The sequence below is a fragment of the Haliotis rubra genome, unplaced genomic scaffold (genome assembly GCF_003918875.1).
Source record: "Haliotis rubra isolate DU_JTF1 unplaced genomic scaffold, ASM391887v1 Scf618, whole genome shotgun sequence".
Lineage (NCBI taxonomy): Eukaryota > Metazoa > Mollusca > Gastropoda > Lepetellida > Haliotidae > Haliotis > Haliotis rubra.
The window spans coordinates 254,781-271,300 of NW_025767322.1; the positions used below are offsets into that span (position 1 = coordinate 254,781).

Genomic DNA, 16,520 nt, shown 5'->3' on the forward strand with positions numbered 1-16,520 from the left:
CGGTGTGTTGAAAAAGTTTTATGAGCAGTGTACTTGTAATCAAAACCCTTTATTTGTTTGTTCGCTTGTTTAGTAATTTCATGATGTTAGAAGTATGATAGACACGTGTTGTGAAAAAATTCCAAATGCCACGCTGGCTCGAAGGGGATGTAGATTACGGGTAACCTACTGTATAGAAAATTTTATGTTAATAAGGAGGGAAACTTTATGTTGAAGTGTTTACCGTCACAAGTGTTTGGATCAATAATAAATGTCTTCTTTTTGCATGGCTTTGCGATGTGGGTCTTGTTTTCATCTGAGGCCGAGTTGTCGATTTCACTTTTGAGTTTTAAGAATGAATGAAGAGGCCCGAGACCTGCATTAAAATAATTCATCAAAAGGAAGTTGTTGCAGTAACACTGAAGAGAGTGTTAATATCACCCAAGTTAAGTCACATGTTAAATGTGTGTGATGTCGGCAATTTCTGGAGGACAAAAGTGTCTAATTAGCGCCCCTTTGGTCAAATGTTAATCCTGATCGTGTTCCGCATTACGTATGCTCAGTACCGGGCTATTTCACGTGATGTCAGATCGCGGGAAATATGATTTCGCGCCAATTGATCTGCTGCTTTGTTGTGATTCACAGTGAGGCTGAGAGCCGAGAATCCGAAAACTACCATCCGAACAATCTGTCTCATCTATCGCTTTTAGCAACTTCAACTGGATACTTTGGGCGATTTTTGCACACTTGGATTACTACCTTATTCTGTTTTGAACTTATTTCGGATGTTGCAACATGGATGGATATTTATTTTGTGATTGATGTGTACCCCTACTCGGAAGTTGACAACTTACACAAGATTGCCCAGGGACCGGACTGACCTTAAAATTATTTTGGAAAGTGCTCAAAATGCCACGAAAACAGACACTAGTTACGAAGCAGGCGTATCCTGTTGTTGTAAAGCAAGAACCTGGCGTGGAAGCCAAATCACCTCAAATTATGAACTTGACGAGTATTTATAAACATCCATCGAGTGCTAACAAGATGCTGGCTTCGGGAGACTTGGGACTTTACTCGACAGTGAAAGTTGAGGCTGGTTTTACACCACAAGGACCTAACTACAGTCCCTCCCCAATGAAACCCTCATTAATACGACCACAGGTAACATGCAAACAACTTGGCCACGTATGCATATAGCTACACTGCATATGCAATGTATCAAAATGTGCAACAAGTCGACGGGGGCTCCGCCCATCCCCTGTCGCTTACCAGCCTGGCGAAATCATCCTATTGTTTTGAAATATTTTACTGTTGAAAGTTTTATACAATGAAACTCGTATTGGTTTCCTGTTTTGATGGCACAAAAGTTCAGACGCCCGTGGACATTAACTTTAAAACTGTTAATCTAAGTTCCTCCACTTTCGATATTTGACCTTTAAAAATGGCCTCTCTTCAAATATCTGGATGACGTGCAACGTTTCATAACAGGATACTCTGTTGAAATTTGTGAAATGTTAAAATAATGCACAGGATAAAACTTAAATTGTTCCGGAATAAGTTAAATTTGCTTGATTTTGACAATTTCCTTTGTGGAGGTTCTTAAGAGCAACTGAATTATGTACATTGTATACTCAAAACTCTTGTAAATTTGCATCTTCTGCTGTTTTATATGTGGGGCCATATTACTGCATATCATTACCACATAAACAATGCGCTAAGATAAAATCATGTTATGTATATCACTAAAGTAGAAATTGTGATACGGCTATTAAACTTTGTGGATGAACAAAGAAAACTTCAATTCTAACTCTCTCATATTAATCCAGTTTCATTTATAGGTATAAGGTGCTGATAACTTTTGGATTGGGGTTCATATATTATTAAAAAAAAACCTATTTATTCACTTTTGGTTGTTAGCTGGTGTATCAAGGTTGTGGTACAATAACAATGATGTAGCTGAGTATATTATATTTTGATGATGATCATTATTTCTAATTTTGTATTCAGGACCGTAAAAGTACATGATTTTGAAGCTTTCACAGTCCTGATTTATTTCATACCCAGCTCCTAGTCATGATATTGCTGAAATATTGCCAAAGTGACTTTAAATTTTAACTTACTCATACCCAGCTCCACTGATGGGACATGTTGAATAATCAATATGTTGTATCAAATACATGTTAAAAGCACGAACAAAATAATGTTATATATATTTGCTCATATTTGTAGTGTTGAAACAGGAGTCATACTATGGTCAGTGCCTGTCATTGTTAGCTTGTAGTCTGCATTTCTTGAGCAACCCAAGCTTTAATGTCCTTACTTGCTTAGCCATGAAATAGTCTTATGATTGAACCCTGAAACAAGATGCAACATTGCATGTGTTTGACATAGTTACAAGATAAGAAAAGAGTAATTGAAGATACAAAGATTGAAGAATTTTTTACACTTATCAGTAAAGGTGACCATTTATTCTAAGACTAGTATATGATGAACCAGGTCTTCCAAGAAATCTGCTGACTCAGCAGAAACTTTTTTTTTTTGGAGCATTACATTAGTGATGTGGTGACTGGTGTTATGCATGCTGTTGACTGTTGTGTGTTGGTTTACTGGTGTGCATGTTGTCAACTATTGTTGTGCATGTTGTCGACTGGTGCATGCTGTTCTTTGCTGTAGTGTATGTTGTTGATTGCTGTTGCAGGCAAAGAGGAAGCTGGAGCTGGAACCGGATGGCATGCGATTGGAAGGTTTCAAGACCCCTAAGAGCTGCAAGCGAAGAGGCAGATACCCATCAGAGTCAAGTCCTCGTGCTCGCAGTAAGATATGCTACTTTGCATCACAATGATCAGTGTTAGATTGATTACCAATAGTTTCCCTTTCAGTGTGTAGAAAACATGATTACGGTCTTTCAGCGACTCCCAGATATTTGATCTGTGGTTAGACACAGCACATAGACTGAAACTCTTAGACTATCGACAATTCAACACCAATTGATAATCATAGGTGGTAATTTATCCTTTCCCTGAGCACCCATCCAAATATCTGGCAAAATATCTTAAATGATAAATTGGTTCCCAATATCGATGACATAACCGTCCAGTCGATTGTTTCGTGTGATCCTTTTCGAAGTCAAGGGTATAGAATATATCCTCACGAGTCCACGCTTGGGATAAGCATAATAAGAGCCCATTGATCAGTAAAAAGTAATGTGTCACCCATATGGAATACACCTGTGCTGTCAACCTATGTCTTGGCCCACTGTTTACAAGCCATGGACATTGCTGTAATATTGCCAACTATATGTTGCTCATCTTTCAATGACAAGCCAGTCCCAAATTTGTACTCTACAGAATTTGAAATGAAAAGTCATTAGGTCCTTTTCATGGATGTTGAAAGTTTTAAAATCCCTGTTTTGAATTAATATCAAGACGAACTACAAAGGCTCCATGATGCTCCCCTGTTTTCATGTGCCCTCCTGTCTTGCAGCTGCTCGGTCTCCCCTTGAGAAGACTCGCTATGATACTTCGCTCGGTCTGCTCACAAAGAAGTTTGTAGGGTTATTACGAACTGCCCCTGATGGTGTAAGTTTAATTTGATTACCTGTGTTCAGCTGGCGTTTATCAAGGATTTCATCATATGTGCAGCATGAGCTATAGTTAGAAGACACTCATTTTAAGACAAGTAATGGATCAGCTTAGTTCATTCTCAGTAGTTCATTTATTAATTGTAGACCAACATTGGTACTATTTATCTGTACATGTAAGGAATAATTATTTTTATGATTAATGAATTGATGTTAATACCAATATGTCAAATCAATGCCTACTTCCTACAATCTCAGGAAGGCTCACTGGTATTTGAACTTGCAGGAAACAGGTTTGTCCATGTGTGTTTGCCGGTGAACAAGGAACATAGTTTATGTAAGATGATGAATTCTGACAGTGAGGTCCCAAGCACTGTTGTTTGGAGTGCCTTAGGTCAGTTGGTTAGAGGCAGTGACTTGGCTGATTTTGTGACACTGTAACTGCATGGGATGTTTCTCGTCTTCTTGATATGAATCACTTGTTTGTCTGACCTTAATCTTATTACTCAAAGACAACCAGATGCCCAGACAAGAATTTATTTATGCGTTTTGATTTCTGATGTACATATATTTATATTGCTGTGTATTTCCAGGTTGTAGATTTAAACAAGGCTGCAGAGGAACTAGAAGTGCAGAAGAGAAGAATATACGATATAACAAACGTCCTAGAGGGAATTAACTTAATACAGAAAAAATCTAAAAATAATATTCAATGGAAGTGAGTATGAAGTCTTTAGTGTATAATAGAACAGTGTTTTCTAATTGTTTTGTAGAAAGGTAATTTGTAGTGGAAGCTTGTGAAGGCTCAAACCCCCCCAAATATATTATGTCAAATCACAATATACAAACACCACGAGTCCTGAAGACATGTCATTGCTTGCCTCTAAATAACTTATATTATAAAGTGTATGAACACTTTGTGCCTGTCGCTTTGTTTTGAAATACTAGCTGGTGTTAAATTTGTGTTTCACATCAACTATTTTTGAGTTCTCTCTGAAATGGGTTTAGAGGGTATGCAACATTCTTTGGTTATCCTTGTAGTACGTTAAATGCGCTAACAACATGAAATACTATAGTTACATTTTGACAAACCTCTGTCACAGTGTATGTTTATGTTTCAGAGGTGCTACTAATTCTATCGCTGCTTCCAAAGGGCTGCCTATGATAAGTACAGATGTTGTCGACTTACATTCAGGTTTGTGTGCTATAAATCTATGTAATCATATTCACAAAGTCATCTTTGTGTTGAGATATTTGTAAAATTGATACTTAAGCATTGTATTTTGATATTCATAAAGCTATGATTGCTTTATCAAATCTACAAATTATCATTTGTTTGATAATTCCAATATTAGAGTGATGATCAAAAGTAAACATTGGAGACCACTGAAAATAGTTGTTGATCTATACACTTGTAAAGGTATTGCCCTAAAAGGTGAAGACAGTGGACATAATGACTGGCTTGTTTTTTTCAGATGTGGCAGATTTGGAAGCTAAAGAAAACATGCTCGATGATTTAATAGCCAACTCGACAAGACAGCTGAAAAACATGACGGAAGATGCAGACAATGCTCGATATCCTTTATTCAACAGATTAGAACTTAAATTATGAACATCATGAGAAACATCTGTAAGATCTGGAGTAATTAATGTGCTGGTAGAACTGAGATGCTATTGGAGATGTTTCATCAGGTGCCTACCCCTCTTCAATTTTCTGTGGCTGATATGAATCAGTTGTCAGTGGTCACGAATGGTGTAATAGGACATTGGGTCCCGTAAGTTTCAGATGTCTGTCTTGACTCGTTGAAAATTCACAGGACCCATAGAATAAAATTAAAGACACATTTCAGATTTAACATTTGTTATAATTGGCATTGAAATTATTAGGTGAGGTGAAATTGGGTTTAACGTGCTTGAGAATAGTGCTTGAGAATATTTCACCCAGACTGAAGCTGGTTTTATAGTTCTAGCCCACTGAGATACCATACCGCAGTGAAGCATGAATACCCCACTCAGACACATTATACTGACTCCGAGCCGACCAGTCCTTCTTGTCCCCATTAATGCGGAGTGCCAGGCAGGGACCAACAAGTACCATATTTTAACGTCTTTTGGTATGACACGATCGGGGATGGAACCCACGACCTTCCACTCTATGGGCGGACGCTCTAACCACTACACCACGGAGGTGGTCTTGAAATTATTAACAAACATAAGATTTTTAAACAGCAAACAAGTGTCACATGTCACATATAACAACTTCACTCAAAGTCATTGTGAAATATACAGTCAGACACTGGGGCTGGTGGGTTTGTAGACTTCTATCAGACCGTTGGGGAATCTGCCAGATTTGTCAGAGGGTCAGACGCTATTCTTGAACACTAAGTCGTTCTCTTGACTTAACTTTCTTTCTAATCAGGACAATGATATTTTACGTTCAGAAGTTGTATACTTCTTTCCTGATTGGAAGTAGATACTAGTCACAGTAGGCATTAGGTTTGATTATTCAGTGCTCTACCCAATTTGCAACTTCAGGAATACATATTACTTTCAGCCGATTTGGAAGTATGGACATATTGATTAGTAAATAACACTTGTTAAGCTAAATCTGTCATAGTAATTCCCACAGCAGTTTTGTGTTGGTGTTTCTTGACAGCAGAAATTTGTATGTAATTTTGTGAGAGCAGTCTTGACTTTACTTTTATTACCCACATAATGTGCACATAGGCTTACAGGAGGCTGATGTTTCATGATTATTTTTTAAAGGGTATATCTGCTTTCCTGACTTCTGTGATGCCTGGAAGCTTGATTCCACCAATGCGACTGTCCGCTGCAAGTGACATTACCTATCAGCTCATTAACAATTTTAGTTAAACTATAAATTTATAGATGGAACTTGCATCATGTTTGCAGATGCAAATTTCCAGTACTTAGGATATAAGTAAATCTCCACACGCGTATAAGATAAGGTTTTACATTCCATTCCCAGAAAGTACAATGTCACTGATTGTCACTATATGCAGCATAGAAAGATATAAGTGTAACAATGTTTTGTGAGCCAAATGACCCTGTACTAGAGGTGACTTCTTCTGTTGGCTGGTCAGGTGTAGTGGTTGGTTGATAGTAGGGCTTGGATGGGTATCCTGTATACCTGGGATGGGTGGGTAATGAGTTGGACCCAGGTACCCGTCTCAATACCCCGGACCTGTGAAGGTCCGGGTTAGAATGAACCTTCAGTAACCCTTGCTTGTCGTAAAAGGTGATGAACAGGATTGGGTGGTCAGGCTCGCTGGCTTGGTTGACACATGTCATCGGTTCCCAATTGCGCAGATCGATGCTCATACTGTTGATCTGTGGATTGTCTGGTCCAGACTCGATTATTTAAAGACTGCCGCCATATAGCTGGAATATTTCTGGCTGCGGCGTAAACCTAAACTCACTCACTCTATACCTGGACCCGGTATGATCATGTGACTAATAGATTGAACAGTGTAATAAGTTATTCTTTCATGATTAAAATGTTTGTATTGTCTTTGAAGATTTAGACATAATTTACAGTCACCTATTTTGAATATAATGCATGGTTAAGGTATTGAAAAACTCTAAATGTTAGCCTCCGAGCTGAAGAATATATTGCCATTTCTTATAAATTTGATGTCGGGGATAAACATAACGGGTAATAGGGGGTGGCATACCCAGGTTGAAAATTTGGACCCGTCCCAGCCCTAGTTGATAGTATGTCCTTGAACCAGGATGGCAGTGGTCTATGGACAGATATTGATCTCTGGATTGTCTGGTAAAGATTCGACTATTTACCGGTCCGCAACCTATATCTGCAATATCTTCATGTATGGCATTAATAATGACCTAGCTGCACAAGTGAATAGTTACCTGACGCTCCTAGAAATGCATGCTAGACTGAGGACAGTCATGTTGTTGTTTTTCATGCTGACTCCAGGACAGTCTTCTCTGAGATGATTTAAATACATGGATTGTTTTATCTGAACCCATGTGTATTTGTTTCCTTAACTTTTTCACGTTAGCGTATGTGACGTACCAGGACATTCGCAATCTGCGGTCTCTAGACGAACAAACTGTGATTGCCATTAAAGCACCCCCAGAGACCAGGTTGGAGGTGCCTGATCCACAGCAAGTAAGTATATAATACAGATAGCTACAATGGTGCTAATTTTTAAATTGGTTACAATTTGTAGTTGTTGAAAACAATTCAATTAATGTAAAAAAGTATATAATCATGCTGCATTGGTTTATGGCATTGTAATAGGTCGACAGCAGTCTTAGTTGATATCCTATAACTGTACTCAGAGGGTCTGGATTGTTGGTTGGTCAGTCCTCCAGTGCAGCATTACGTAACAAAGAATAATTTACATAATTGCACTTTCCCAAATAATTTCATTCCATAAATAGGGGCAGTGGGGTAGCCTAATGTTTCAAGCGTTCGCTTGTCACATCAAAGACCTGGATTCGATTCCCCATATGGCTACCGTGTGTGAAGCCCATTTCTGGTGTGATATTGCTGGAATATTGTTAAAAGCAGCGTAAAACCATACCCACTCATCCCATTAATATCATTAGGAAATTGAAGATTGGTTAAATTTGAAACCAATCAATCATTGAAATCAATTATTGTAATCAGTCTGTTTAAAGTTATTTGTCTAACTGACATAGAATTTGAGGTTTGATGAAAGAATTTCTGTTGTCAGAGTATACAGATCTGGTTAAAGAGTCAGAAGGGTCCGATTGAAGTGTTCCTATGTCCCGAGGAGATCACTGACATGGACAACAGCAATGACAGCTGCCCCAGTGATGGCGGTGGTACAACAGAGAGCACCTCGAGTGATGTTGGTAGTGTGAAGAAGAGCGTTAGTGCGGGAAGCTGTGGGGAGGAGAGCTCCTGTTTCTCAGAAGACTCGGTATCCTGTGATAGTTTTAAAGGTAAGGACAGTAATGATGACTTGTAATCTGAATTGTCTGAAAGTTAAAAGAAAGTACCATGGATGTTGCCCTATTAACAGATCAATACTTTTCTCCACATGCAGGGTTTGTGTGAAATGTTCTCCATGTACCAAGTTGTTTATCAAAGAGTTCGTGTTCAGCTAGCATGGCTGCTTACTAAAGGAAAATTTTAATTGTATTTGTCACACTCTTTGTTACCTTAGTTAGCCGCCGCCATATGGCTGGAATATTGCTGAGTGCGGCGTAAAACTAATTCACTCACTCACTGTTACCTTAGTTGCATCAGTAAGCAGACTTCCAAAACCACAACCAACATTTAAGGTACAAAACACTACCAGTAATGTGTTGTCCAGTTCTGTGCATTGCCAGCTAATAGTTTGATATGATTTCTAAAAAAGCTTTTTCTGATAACCAATTGTCTCCATCGTATAAACTTTGATCAGAGCAAGGTAGCATGATAAGGATCAGAATTGCCAATCATCTTGGAAGGAAAAAGCAGTTAGAGAATGCCTCAAAGAAAAATACGAACTTCTGGAGTGGGTGATATCATATGTACATAAATCTCTCTATCATCTTAAGATTACTGGTCTTATACAACATGTCATGATCTAAAGTTGCACGCGCTCGCACGCACGTACACACACACACACACACACTGTGAGGTCGGTGAAACCAGTGCCTTACCTGTCCTTGTATTTATTTTGAATGGTCCTCTGTGTTCAGGTCAGCCTAAGTTAAAAAATGCCCTGCTGGAGGAAGAAGACCTGTCCCCAGACTGTAACCAGAGCCTGCTACTGCAGACAGAAGACCAGAACTTTGACTCACCGTTTGTCCACCTGGAACCACCTCTGGACGTGGACGACTACATGTTCGGTCTGACGGACTGCGAGGGCATCTCGGATCTCTTCGATGCCTATGATATCACATTAGCAGTATAGTTGTGTGTTTTGGAATGCTGTACAGGAGACAAATGGTCTATCTGCAGTCCTTTTGAAATTTGTTTTGTTTCTTTTTTTCAAGAAATCCCAGAATATATTTTTATTTGATTCAACTGTTTATAATTTTGTTAATGTTTTCCTAGTTTTGAGTTGGAACATTTGGAATTGTTTTCATATGGTGAAACCTTTGTTGAACCTTCATTAACTTAATACATTGTTTTAAGACAATGTAATGTTATGGTACTAAGAGAAAGTCTTCGTGGTGGTCCAACATTGGTGCACTTGACCCTTCTGACGAACTTGAAAGCTAGAATAATCAAAGGTTTCACTGTAGATACCATGTACAAGCTTAAACTTGAAATTCTTGCATACTTAATGTTATACAGTGATGTATATGTGAAGATTGTACTCTTTCTGTTTTTCCCACTCTCTCCTGCAGAGCATTCTAAACACGAGCGTGGCTAGTTAGACGTGACCATGCCAGTAATTGTTGTTAGCATGATGTGTCGTGTAGATGTGTGGCTTTTTCTGTGTGAATGGCAGGCCAGGTTTGTGGAGAAGAAGTACTGATTTTGAATTTGTGAGCTGTTGGTCTTTTGAACATTGACACCCACGTTACTTCATTCAAGCCAAGGTTTTGAAAAGCTTACAATTTGTCAAATCCATTTGTTATATGATAGATAGGATTATGGATAGCCATGAAGTATATGTGCGGTCACGACTCGACATATGTGCAAATAATGCCTCCAAGCAGGAACTGTTATCTTCATACATTACTGTACAAACATTTAAATAAACTTTTGACTAACGTCGTGAACGGGTCTAGATAGGGTTTGAGAAGATATGAGTAATTATGTTGATGTATATGGCTGAAAATCATTTGGCACTCTGATATTATAAAGTGGGGTGATTCACTCAAACACTGAATTCATTTTCATAATCTCTATTTACATCTTGTTTTTACTGAATTCATGGAGACTTTAAAAAAAAATTAAATGAGCAGTTAAGAAAACTTTTCTTTCATTACAATCATTTTTGTTGTTAATGCTTGAAAATGTGTACGAATTACTTGATAACGTTTCCAGTGCCAGCTGAAATACAGTCTCGCACTTCAGTGGGCTTATAGTGTGTTGGCTTGACTTGAGCAACGTGGGGTCCAAGGTGGTCCAATGCTACATTCCAAGACAATAGTGGTTCCTGCTCAGTGACCTGATTTGCATATTGATCAGATCCTGAGACCAAGTTAATTGGATTGGTTTTTCTATCATTAACACTATCATTATTTGAGAAATAAACAAATCGTTGTTGTTCATCAAACAATGAAAATATGCAGGTAAAATACACCGAGTGGCTCAACCCTGAGTTGAATATGCTCCTAACAGAGTTCTGTTGTTCAAGAAAATACCATAAGTGTTTTATTTCTTACATGACTCGCACAGCTCACACAAAATGCAATCTTTTCTCCACACTCCTGCTCTAGAGGTGCTTTATTTATATACCATATTTACATGAAGAACTACAAAATGATTCCTATTTTCATTATGCAGATCACTGCCAAGCACATGATGTGCTGATAGGGTATCCCTTGCCCGAGCTGTTTCCGTGGTATTTATTATAGTGAAACAGTCGGCAAAAGTGCTTTTGTTGACATTGTTACGGTATTGCCCTGTTGATCAACCATGTTGTCATCCCCATTGTTTTGAGCGTCTCAGGTATGTATGGGGTCATCTCAAAAGGTTTTCTTGCATTGCTAATCATGACTTGATTTCAAATCCTGCTTTACTCCTTTTCCTGGAACATTTGAGCCTGTAACTAGTGGCAGATGTAACTAAGTGTTTATATTGTTCACAGTAGGTTTTGTCATTCATTGCACACAAATCTAGATATTATGTCACAAAACATTTGTGTTTGGATTAATGTTTTCAAAATACCATCAAGGTTAATGCTAAAAAGTGTTATAGTAAGCTTGAAGTTAGCTGTTTTGATAAGTCGTAGATATATTTCTGCAGAATGAAGGTGCATATTGTGAAGGCTCTCAGAACTGCTGTCCTTTAAGATGCATTTCCAACTTTTGTATAAACATTGATCTACTCCACTACTTTTGTACCACAGCATTTTCAGTGTAAAATTTCTGTTTTCTTTTATATATTATAAAGCTTGCCCCTTTTATTTATTATAACAATATTTACGTATTTAATGCTATGTGTTGTTGAATGAAGTTAATGACATGGAAAACAAAACAAATATTGGAATATCTTTTAGTATTTCTAGTCACCATGCCACACAGTGTTCTGAGTAGTATTAGTGAAACCATTTTAAGATTAATTACTCAAGGTTCATTTTTACACAACTTAACTACCAACTTGACCGAGTCTTGTCCCACCATGGAGTTATCTCCCCTTAACTTCCATAGTAGGAAGGTACACTTTCACCACAAAATCAGAGAAGCAAATACTTAAGATTGTTTGTTATGAAGACAAGTAAACTAAAACAGTGTTGATTGTATTGTGGCCATAAAAATATCCTACCCCATGCCACAGTCGGCTTATAGTCAAGGTGAGCATCAAGGGGTCTTAGCTAGACTGGTTTGTAATTGCTCTACCATGTGTTTTTTAAAATTACCGGTATTACTGCATATGCATTTATGGATTTTCTGGAAAACGGTCACATATAGACACTTGTACATACTCAAAGTGAAACAGGTGCTTGGGTCTGACCTTTTACATGCTCTTCCTTGGCAACAGTGTATATTGTATTGTATAATTTATTTAGTAAATGTGTACAGGTTTTGTAGTTAATATAAGATATTATTCCAATCCGACCTTGTAACAGAAATGGTCATTAAAATTGCATTAGCAGTGGTGAAATATTTTGACAGACATTGCTGAAAATGAAATGATTACTGGTGTTATTGATAGATTAGAAATTGATTATCTGCTTACATAAGTCACAAGAATATATTGCCTGTTCTCTTGCATGAAATTAGTTATAACTTCCCTCATTGAGTGTGAAAGTGAATCAGTTTCTCATTTGTGTGCAAGTGTATGTTTTCCATGAAGGAGGATGTTCCTGATCTGTGAGTTTCATAGTGTGTAAGTGTATGTTTTCCATGAAGGAGGATGTTCCTGATCTGTGAGTTTCATAGTGTGTGTAAGTGTATGTCTTCCATGAAGGAGGATGTTCCTGATCTGTGAGTTTCATAGTGTGTGAGTGTATGTCTTCCATGAATGAGGATGTTCCTGATCTGTGGGTTTCATTGTGTCAGCTGTGTGCAATGCTCCATCATCCATCAGTAGTTATTTTTATACTAAGGTAATCTTGCCCTTAAAGTGCCTTGTTGATGTTTTCATATTTGTCACTTAACCAGACATCTCGCTTCATAATGATTGTCGTGTAACCATATCTGCAGCATTCTCAGTGCACACCCATTTATCTACTCATGTCATATAACAGATCTTATCTTCCCTTGAGGAAAATGTTCAATTTGACATCTATCTTCACCATGCTCCTTTCAGTTTTATGTGTGGGTTCATCCGAACAGTTCTTAGTCATTTGTATGGATAAATGAATGTCATGATTGAGAATTTTGCGGAACACCTACAAATACCCTGTACTAGTTCACAGCACCAAGTGTCTGGGATTTAGCATTACATAGTCTGTAGCTGAAGCAGGAGGGCAGCTAAGTAGAGTACAGATTGTAAGGTGTATCTTTACACCTGAATTTTCAGGTGAAGAGTTTAACAAGATGGAATATGTTTTATCAGTGTTTAAACAGCACTGTGATAAGGATTGTTTGTACCAGCTTGGTACTTGAAAAGATTTTTATAATTTGAAAATGAAAGTACATATAACTTATGTATTACCAGTGTGTTTAACATGTGTAATCATATTGAAAGAAAATCATGAATTTGAGATTTCAGTTAGCACATGTTCGTTTCAGAGCAGCCTTGCGACCTGCATACACAATTGATGAAAAGTATACTTTAAGAAGCTGCTCATTTTCTGTAGTTTTTGTTGATCATGTGTACCAACGATGACTGATGACGTGTACTTAATCATGGTCAAAGCTTTTTAATTTTTTTAAGTTTGTAGTTTTCTAAGAATAAGTCATTTATGTGTCATCAGTTCTAGATAATGAGTCCATTGCTATGATCTTTGCAGTTTGTTTTGATCTCAGACACTGCACTACATTTAATGTAATACCTCTTCAGAGACATGCCATGTGTCAGATACCTACAGGACATATTTTATTGGTCTAATTCCAAGTATGAATCTCTTTATCATGGGACCAATTTACATTTTCATTACAAGGAAGCTTCCATTGAAATCTTACTGAGATTACTTCACATCAACTCCTGACAATGAGAGGTACACACATCACAAGTAGCTCACCCTTTGGCTGATGTTATTAAAGTATTCTAGCTAATACAAGAAAAACATTTGTTACATTATCATGTCATTATATCAAATATACATGTATTTGAGTTTTTATAGTGAATTCTTAAATTTTTCATCAGAAGAACCTGTGTATTTAGTTCACATGGTTAATGGGATGAGTTAAATGTTGCTGAAGCAACATAAAGCCTCACTCTCTCACTTGACATGATTACAACAGTGCAGCTAGCCACATTCCACTGCCATGATGGCTTCCAGCTGGGCAGGGAGCCCTTCCTAACATGTTTCTATAGACCAAACCACAAAGGGAACTTGGTGTATGGGAAGGCGTTTACATACACTCTCGTCTAATCATTGAAATCAATTGACTTCAAAATGGGATTTGTATTGTCAAGAGCAGCTATCTTGTTCCATCAGAAAATAAAACAATATTTTTAAAGAAAATTGCTTGTTTTATGAATTTCTTTGTTCGGAGGGACACTGTATCCATGTACCTGCCAGGCACCCGTGGATTTAAGGGTGCAGTCATGGTGGTTTGGCGTGAAACTGAAACAAGTGATCAGCCTCAGAGACTGCTGGTTGTCATATAGAGTTACATTTGCTGTTAACTGTCTCAAGATTGTCTGGTAGGTGCTTTTCAGCATGAACATGACATTAAGGGACCGTTCATAATTTATGGCGAGGGGAAGTGACGATTTTGGAGTGGGCTGTCACCCATTTTGTTTGGGTGGGGGCATCACTTGTACACTGTGTCAACTAGGAGGGACCAACAATGCTGTACATAAAATATTTAAAAATAGTTGGGGGGTGGGGTGCATTTTACATGCTCCTCCATTAAAATCATCCTCCTCCTAGGCATAAATTATGAAAGGTCCCTAAGTATTTTTACCATTATTGAGTCAGTTTAAGATTTGTGTCGATGTATTAGCTGAATGTTCTGTTATTTAGCAATTCATTAACTTAAGTGGCTTGATTTTTCCTCCCAAGTTATGTCGGTTTCGTGGGTACTACCCTCTATTGTACACAGAGAAACTGTAAACCACAGAGTGAAGACCTTGACTACAAACCATGAAAGAGCCTAATCCCCATTTAAACTGACAACTGTTTTTAATTATGTTACTTGATCTCAGGTCTGTGGTTAACATGTAGTTCCAATCCCAAGAAGACTAAACAGCCTGCAAGCTGGATTTACACATGGCCGCTAGATATGCCATTTTGAAAAGATGTATTGGCCCATTTTATATCCACTTCAGAAAGCATCCATATGAAAATTGATGCAATGTGTATTTCATATGTTGTAAAAAGCTGTGAAATGGATGGGGTGGTTTTCAAGCCCACTTTGTTGCTTGCATCTCATGGTGTGGGTATAGTGAACTTAGGCTCAGTATTATTCGTCAGTCTAAGTACATTTAGGCTCTGTATTATTTGTTACACTGCTATACTGAGTCTAACAAACCCTAGTAGAAGGTCGCGTCAGCTAACCTTTTGAGCGACCTATGACTGTCCAATCAAACGCGAGACGACTACTTGTTGGGTTCGGCGGGACTTGCAAAACGGTTTTGGGGTTTTCTCTTGCCCGGTCGCTGACACTGATCTATCAACAAACGAAGATCCGCATAAAATACAGATAGGGGTTTTTAATGACATGGTTACTATTAGCTTATATTTCCGCAAGATGACATCCTTGAATATTGGTACCCGTCACTGGATTGTCTGGTCCAGACTCGATTATTTACAGACCGCCGCCATATAGCTGGAATATTGCTGAGTGCGGTGTAAAACTAAACTCACTCACTCACTTGAATATTGGCAAAAACGCTATTTTCAGCGACTGTTTACTCATTGCGTCCTCCATGTGTTTCGGGGCAGTGGGGTAGCCTAGTGGTTAAAGCGTTGGCTCGTCACGCCGAAGACCCGGGTTCGAATCCCCACATGGGTATATTGTGTGAAGCCTATTTCTGGTGTCCCCCGCTGTGATGTTGCTGGAATATTGCTAAAAGCGGCGTAAAACCAAACTCAGTCAGTCAGTCAGTCCATGTGTTTCACTCGGAAGCTATTGTGCGGGAAATAGGATTCGGAATCGTTCGAGTTTTTGAGGTAAAGGTTCAAACGGTATGTGCGAATGTTAACTTTCTCGATTTGGTAAGCTGTGTTCTGATTGGTCAGTCGAAAAGGTTAGGTGACGCGACCTTCTACTAGGATTGGTTAGACTTCAGTATAGCAGTGTAACGAATAATACTGCATTGGCTTAACAATTTGCAGAAAATTGAACTTTTGACCAATATCAAAGTCCTGAGGTACTAATATCCAGGTATTTGTATACCAAACTGCATTAAGTTTAACTGCAAAGTAAGGTTTTGTTATCGGCGACAGTAACGAACATTTCAAACTGACCTATTAACATAGTTGTAACAAATATACTTTGGGGTTATTGGACTGTTTATGCATGATGGATGTTGGCCAGGTTGGTACCATTATCCAACCATACTGATAATAACATTTGCTAATGAAGTTTAGGAGAAGCATGGCAGCGACACCATTTGCACCTTTTTATTGAAAATAAGTGAACTACGCCGTAGAAAGTCTGTGACCTTTAATCCGCTTCCCCAAATCCGATCCTAAAAGAAACCTCTTTGCAGACTTATTCGCAA

General features: G+C 38.2%; 1 protein-coding gene across 1 annotated transcript; it reads left to right on the forward strand.

Annotated features, from left to right (window-relative positions):
- Positions 1-602: 602 nt before the first annotated feature.
- On the forward strand, positions 603-14,313 carry LOC124256105 (transcription factor E2F3-like). Its single transcript, XM_046690047.1, has 9 exons — positions 603-1,140; positions 2,678-2,792; positions 3,463-3,557; positions 4,153-4,277; positions 4,681-4,754; positions 5,035-5,134; positions 7,598-7,712; positions 8,284-8,515; positions 9,260-14,313. The coding sequence occupies exons 1-9, from the start codon at positions 889-891 to the stop codon at positions 9,472-9,474; spliced, it is 1,323 nt and encodes a 440-aa protein (XP_046546003.1). The 5' UTR covers positions 603-888; the 3' UTR covers positions 9,475-14,313.
- The last annotated feature ends 2,207 nt before the right edge of the window (positions 14,314-16,520 follow it).

Excerpts from the sequence above, each read along its gene's own strand:
- LOC124256105 (XM_046690047.1), top strand. The coding sequence starts at position 889 with ATGCCACGAAAACAGACACTAGTTACGAAGCAGGCGTATCCTGTTGTT. Across the intron at positions 5,135-7,597 it reads GAAGATGCAGACAATGCTCG|GTTAGCGTATGTGACGTACC; the intron begins ATATCCTTTATT and ends TAACTTTTTCAC. Across the intron at positions 7,713-8,283 it reads AGGTGCCTGATCCACAGCAA|AGTATACAGATCTGGTTAAA; the intron begins GTAAGTATATAA and ends TTCTGTTGTCAG.